General features: G+C 45.4%; 1 protein-coding gene across 1 annotated transcript; it reads left to right on the top strand.

The window, feature by feature from the left end:
- Positions 1-650: 650 nt before the first annotated feature.
- Nps (neuropeptide S) lies at positions 651-5,020 on the top strand. Its single transcript, XM_085692700.2, has 3 exons — positions 651-716; positions 866-970; positions 4,429-5,020. Exons 1-3 carry the CDS (start codon positions 651-653, stop codon positions 4,606-4,608), a joined length of 351 nt encoding a protein of 116 aa, XP_085548826.2. The 3' UTR covers positions 4,609-5,020.
- Positions 5,021-5,966: the final 946 nt, after the last annotated feature.

The following is a 5,966-nucleotide window of genomic DNA, read 5'->3' as shown; positions in this document are numbered from 1 at the left end:
AAAACATTGGCACCATTTCAGAAGCAAGAGCAGAAGCTCCTCCCTTGGTGCTTTCTTCCATTGTGGCCCTCAGCAACATCTGTCCCTGCTTAATGCCCCTGAATCAGGTTCTTAACACCATCGCCCACTGATGTGTAGGGGCAGTCAGGCTCCTGGACAGGCTCTGTTCCTGCAGAGGAAAGGAAGCGGTGAATATAGAGGCTCACAGAACAGCAAAGGACAGACACAGTGTCATTCCTTGACTTGGGGACCAGCAACAACAGATGTGAAATTTGTTTTGCTTTGACAGCTGCAGTCCTAAAGGAAGGAGATGAAGCGTAGAGACCTGTTCTGCCTGCATCAGTTGTGTGGTTCCTCTTGAGTCCGTCAGTGATGTCAGTTGTATTGGCCTCTGACATTCAAGGAAACACTGTTATCCTTTCTGTGTGTTTAAAGTTCTAGCTAAAAACAATACTTAAAGTTCCTTTGGAGGCCCCTGGCCACCCGCGTCACAGGGAAGCTGTGCAAGGGGCTGAGTCTTCGAAGGTCATTCTTAATGGCAAGCTTTGAATGAAGTCAACTCTGGTAACTCAGCGACAGCTTACACGTTACTGTCCTTTTCTTTCTTAACAAGAACAAAAGGCCACAGCCAGGCCAGCCAGTCACACAGGATGGATCTCAATGACATTTTTACTTCTGATATAAAAGAGTCACCCAAGGAATATCAGAGAGCCAGCGTGAGGAACTTGGCAATAAAAACCCATTGGCACAGATCTCAGAAAATCCAAAATGATTAGGTAAAGTGCTGCCTATTTCTGTCTGCCAAGAGAAATAATAAATTTTGTGTGTTCTTCAAGCTTGTGTTTGCTTCTGTATTTAACCAGAGGTTCTGTCTTTTCTGCTCTGCAGTTCGGTGAAGCTCAGCCTTATCTTGGTTCTGTCGCTGTCCATGGCACACGTGTTGTGGGGTTATCCTGTCCTCTCTTCCAAGGTAAGCATTTTCACGCTGGTTCTGATGGCCAGATCAGTGATTGGAGTGGTGGAGTACCCAAATTCAAAAGAATCTAGAGAAATATGTGGCAAAAAATTAATGTATTTCGCTTTTAGACCTTTAGGGGAAAGCACATGTAAACAGATTTGTGAGATTAGTAAAACAGAAATGTGTATGTGACAGTAGGTAACTCTGGAATATACTAATTTGTTGTGAATTATTTGAGGGTTGTTTGTCTGCATACAGAAATGGCCGTTCCAATATAAAATGTTCATCTTTTGGACCATGACAATGTATTTGTTCCACATGCATCCACTCTTAATCATAGTCAATGTTTTTTGCATTGATATTGTACAAAAACAAAACAAAACCCACAGTGGTCATTTTTCAGAAGCAGAAAATTTCCAAATTTTACCAAAAAGTGGGCTCTTTTTCTGGGTGAAGAAAGTAGGTACCATGTTAGATTCCAACGAGATATTGCCTAAAATATTTTCTCATGTATTTATTCAAGAGTGTTGGTGGAGGTCCTAACTATATTTCTGGAGCTGCTCAAGCCGTTCAGAGAAACAATCGTCTTTCTTTGGGGTGTTTATATCCCCTCTGTGCCACCTGTCCTTGTTTTGATGTCCTCATCTTTACAATATGAAAATGTCTTCGGTTGCTGATGACACTGTGAGCTTTAACTTTCCTTCACTAAAGTCTAACCTGTCGCAGGGTAATTACTGAGCTCACCATAATTTGAGGAACTGGTTTTAGGATGAAGAGAGGTCACAGACATTCCAAGCGACAGTTTTTTTGAGCACTGTGATCCAGTTGTTTCTGTAATCGGTTCACATCTGTCATTTTTCTACTTCCTGTTTACTTATTACAGCCTCTCTTCTGCCTTTCCCTCCTTTGAGCATTCAACACTAATTTACTCATTGATCCTTTAAGACATGGCATTGATGAAGTGGGTGACTCACAATCCATAAATGGGTATATTTTCTCAAGTGTCCTCCTGATTGCTTCCTATTCTTTGTCCCTAAAGGTTTGTTCACGGCACTTTTGAACAAGAGCCCACTTGTCTGTAGCTGTTTTTAAATTTTCCTTCTGAAGTATGCGGAGACCTCCTCGGCCATCAGGCAGGGTTTCTCCTCTCACTGTGTGTCTAGCTGCGCGCATGAGGGTGCTGCTCTCATCACAGCCCCGTCAGGCAGTAATGCCATAGATGGTGCCCTTGGCAGCCTGACTGTGTGGGCTGGATAATGATGCAGCCTAACCACATAGGATGTCATCATCTGAACACAGAGCTTTGTGGAGCCCTTCAGCTAGTGCATGGCGGGGTCCTGATGCTGGGTTTGCCCACCTGCCTTCAGATCAGCCCAAAAGGTCGAGGTCTTTCTAAGGATGACGTAAGGGTCTCATAATCAGCACGGATGCTTTTCTTTTGTGGGACAGAGGCAGCATCACGAGAATTTCTGCAAAGAGTCGGCTGCTTCCTTTCTGCAGTGACACATAGGTCCCTCCTGCTGGAGGTTTGAAATAGGCAGCATTTAACTGTCATGTTAACATGGGGAAAGAGAGCTGCGTCAAACTCGGAGTTTTTGATTGGCTTTTACAATAACCAATATTTATGAAACCATCTTTGACTATTCCCAAATCAAAGAGAAAACAACAACAACAACAACAAAAACAACACACACAGAGAGAGAGAGAGAGAGAGAGAGAGAGAGAGAGAGAGAGAGAACGAGCATCTTCTTTTCCCCAGGGCCATTGGGAAGGTTTACGTGGGAGCTCTGCGCCCAGGAGACCAGTCATTCACCCAGCCAGGGCAAAGAGGTCCAGGGCATTTGCTGCATTGCAAGCTTCATCCCAACACCTGAACAGTTACTCAAGGCAAACTTGTCTCCTACACCGAACAGCAAAATGTGTAAGGTTCTGTAAGCTTGGCTCCGTGCTGTGTCTCTTCATTTCTAATAAAATGCTTTGACTCTCATTCTCCTGGAGCTGAGAAACCAGGGCTTGAGTCAGCAGCTGGTGAACAGCATCATCTGCAAGTGTGTGATGGCCTCACCTAGAGCCGGGGAGCTGGTGGTACTGGCTTCACACAGCTCTTTTCTTTGCAGGGCAAAATAAGAGGAGGTGCAGAAAGTGTGCCACGCAGAGATGGCTTTACCAAGATAGCTGCTTTATCAAGGACAGAATTTGGTTAGCACCTTGCCAGTTAATAAATTTTTTTTGAAACCACAAAAGGGAGAGACCTGGCAAGTGTCAGCAGCTCCCACCAGAGCCCTAGGTCAGTGCCGCCTTTAGGACTTAGCAGCTGTGGCCAGAGATTGACTTTGACGCTGATGCTTGGCTTCCTCATCCACGATGTGGGACTAGACTGCAGCTTCCTTGGGCCCAGTTTGAACTCCAAGGTTCTGGATCTGTTTCTTCCACCGCTCAGCACTCCAGCACTGTGGTGTGCTGTCCAGGCCTTGAGCCAGGATGACTGGAACCACGGCCAAAGGTGAAGGTGTCAGGGTCTCTCAATGGCACCACTTTCTGGAAACCTTGGTGTGTAGCCACAGACAGCCCAGAAGGGTCACACTGGGTGTGTTTTGCCTGGAGAATTTCTTTCAGTTAATTTAACTTTAGAACTAGCTTATAAGGCAGCAGGTTTCCTTACGGCATCTCCATACATACTTAGGGCAATAGAAACTTTTGAGGCAGGGTGTCATGCAGCCCAGGCTGGCCCAAAACTCACAAAATTTTAGTGACTTTTTTTTTAAAGTATTAAGTTGCCAAAAATGACCTAAAACTTCTTTTTGTATTTTTTAATGATATATATATATATATATATATATGTGTGTGTGTGTGTGTGTGTGTGTGTGTGTGTGTGTGTGTGAGAGAGAGAGAGAGAGAGAGAGAGAGAGAGAGAGTGTTGGATACCCTAGAGTTAACAGTGGTGAGCTGCCATGTGGGTGCTGGGAATTGAACCCAAGTTCTCTGGAAGAGCAGTCAGTGCTCTTAACCACTGAGCCATCTCTCCAGCCCCAACCTTAAACATCTTATCGCCCTGCCTCCACCTTCCAAGTTCTAAGATTTCAAGTGTGTGTGACCATACCCAGTTTATGCAGTGCTGGTGGTTGAACCAATGACTTTGGGTGTGCTAATCAACTGAGGCACATTCATAGCCCCTGAGTGAGTTTCCAATAGTATTCCCAGGACTACCCAGAGCCTTCACATATCCCGTATAAAATAATGGCATCGTGACCATTGTGTGGAATATACAATGTAAACAATGAGTGACAGAATAAAAAGTAGACACGCCCATTGTAACCTAGATGCTATCTACGCTGAGTGTTGGATTTCAGCAATATGTCTCACCATTAAGGTGAGACAAAGTGACTTTATAATTGTAAATCGTTGCTGTTGAAATAAACTTTTAACTCGGAAACTGTCTCCTCTCCTTCCTCCCCCACCTAAATCACCAGGCGCCTGCGAAACCTGATTACTTGCTCATCCTACTGAGCAGCTGCCCAACCAGGCTGGAGGAGAGTGACGGGCTAGCTTTCCTAAAGTCAATTTTGGAGAAGACATCGATGAAAAGGTCCTTTCGCAACGGAGTCGGCTCGGGGGTGAAAAAAACTTCATTTCAAAGAGCAAAGCAATGAATAAGTGTGCAAAGGACTCTGGGAATGAATCTCCAGCTATGTAGAGTGTGACTGATGCATCCTCCCATGCGGTGTTGCTCCCCTCCCTATCCTCAGACGATGCCCTCTTTCCTAACAGCTCAGAGGAAATTAAGTTTTGGGGAGGGGGGAATGCAAACTTGTCTCAAACTTCCATCTGTGAGTTAAAAAAAAAAATGATTTCTGGGCTTAGCCAGTCACGTCCCCGACTGCAGAGGGACATGCTGGCTTTGATCTTGAATTGGCCACAATGCATGGGCGTTTTTCCTGCCCTATTAGTGTGATTCTTCTCCTGCTGTCTTGCTGTGCTGTAGCACCAAATGCAGAGGTAGGGATATGCTATTTCTCCTTTAAAATATGATTGGGTGTCTCAGATGGCTCAGTGGAGCCGAGCCTTCCAGGTTGTGCTACTTCTGTTTGTAAAAGAGTCCCCCGAGAAAGTCCAGCGTGAGGCTGAGTGGGTCTATCAGTCAGCTAATTGGTACCTGAAGCAAGTCATCTCTGAAGAAGCTCCCTGGGTCTGTTCCCCCCACCTCCTTTTTCCGATTCCAAATATACATAATGATGGCGACTTGTTTGGACTTGGAAAAATTATTTTGTCTCGACTTTTAAAATCTTACAACATGAAACACTGTCAGCCATAATGGTGATCCCGAAGAGCTGGCTGGTGCTTGTGTGGTAGGGGGTATATTTCCGAAAACCTTGCTGCTGGGTGATTCTGGCCCCCATCCTTGTCGGGCCAGGCCAAGTGCTATTTCTTGGAGACTCTGGACATTGATTTTTTTAAAGAACAATGCAGGGCTAGGTTGGTGATGATGGCTCAGCGGGAAAATGCTGATGATGTAAACATGGGCCCCTGGATTTGGATCCCTGGAACATATATAAGGAGCCAGGGTGTTTGTCCTTGCCTGTTGTAAAAGCAAGCTGCTTCCTGGTTCATGTGTGTATTCCCTTTACTCTTGGTGCCCCCAGACATAGACAATTCAGGTTGGAGAAACATAGCAATGTGTGCACCTGCTAGTGGATCTTTTAGGGTTCTAGGAACCTCAAGGAGACACTTTGGGAAGCACAGAAGAAACATCCAAGAATGGAATGGAAGGTCTTCTGTGCTGCTGTGTGTACCCACCTGAAACCAACCAACCCTTGTCTCCTCTTGGCAACTGCATCCTTCTTGTAGACCCATTGATGTGAAGCCTGTGCTCTCCTGTGATGTCTATCTGCCCCAAGCTTTGCGTCACTCAGTGACTTCCCCACTCCAGTGCCTGATATCTGGGCCTTCTTCTTTGTGTTCCTTTTGGGGACAGGTTTCCATTGCTGATCTCTTCCATTCAGCTAGCTGT

The sequence above is a fragment of the Myodes glareolus genome, chromosome 7 (assembly GCF_982192425.1).
Source record: "Myodes glareolus chromosome 7, mMyoGla1.1, whole genome shotgun sequence".
NCBI lineage: Eukaryota > Metazoa > Chordata > Mammalia > Rodentia > Cricetidae > Myodes > Myodes glareolus.
Note: the sequence above shows the minus strand (reverse complement) of the source record. Positions and strands in the feature narration are given on the sequence as shown.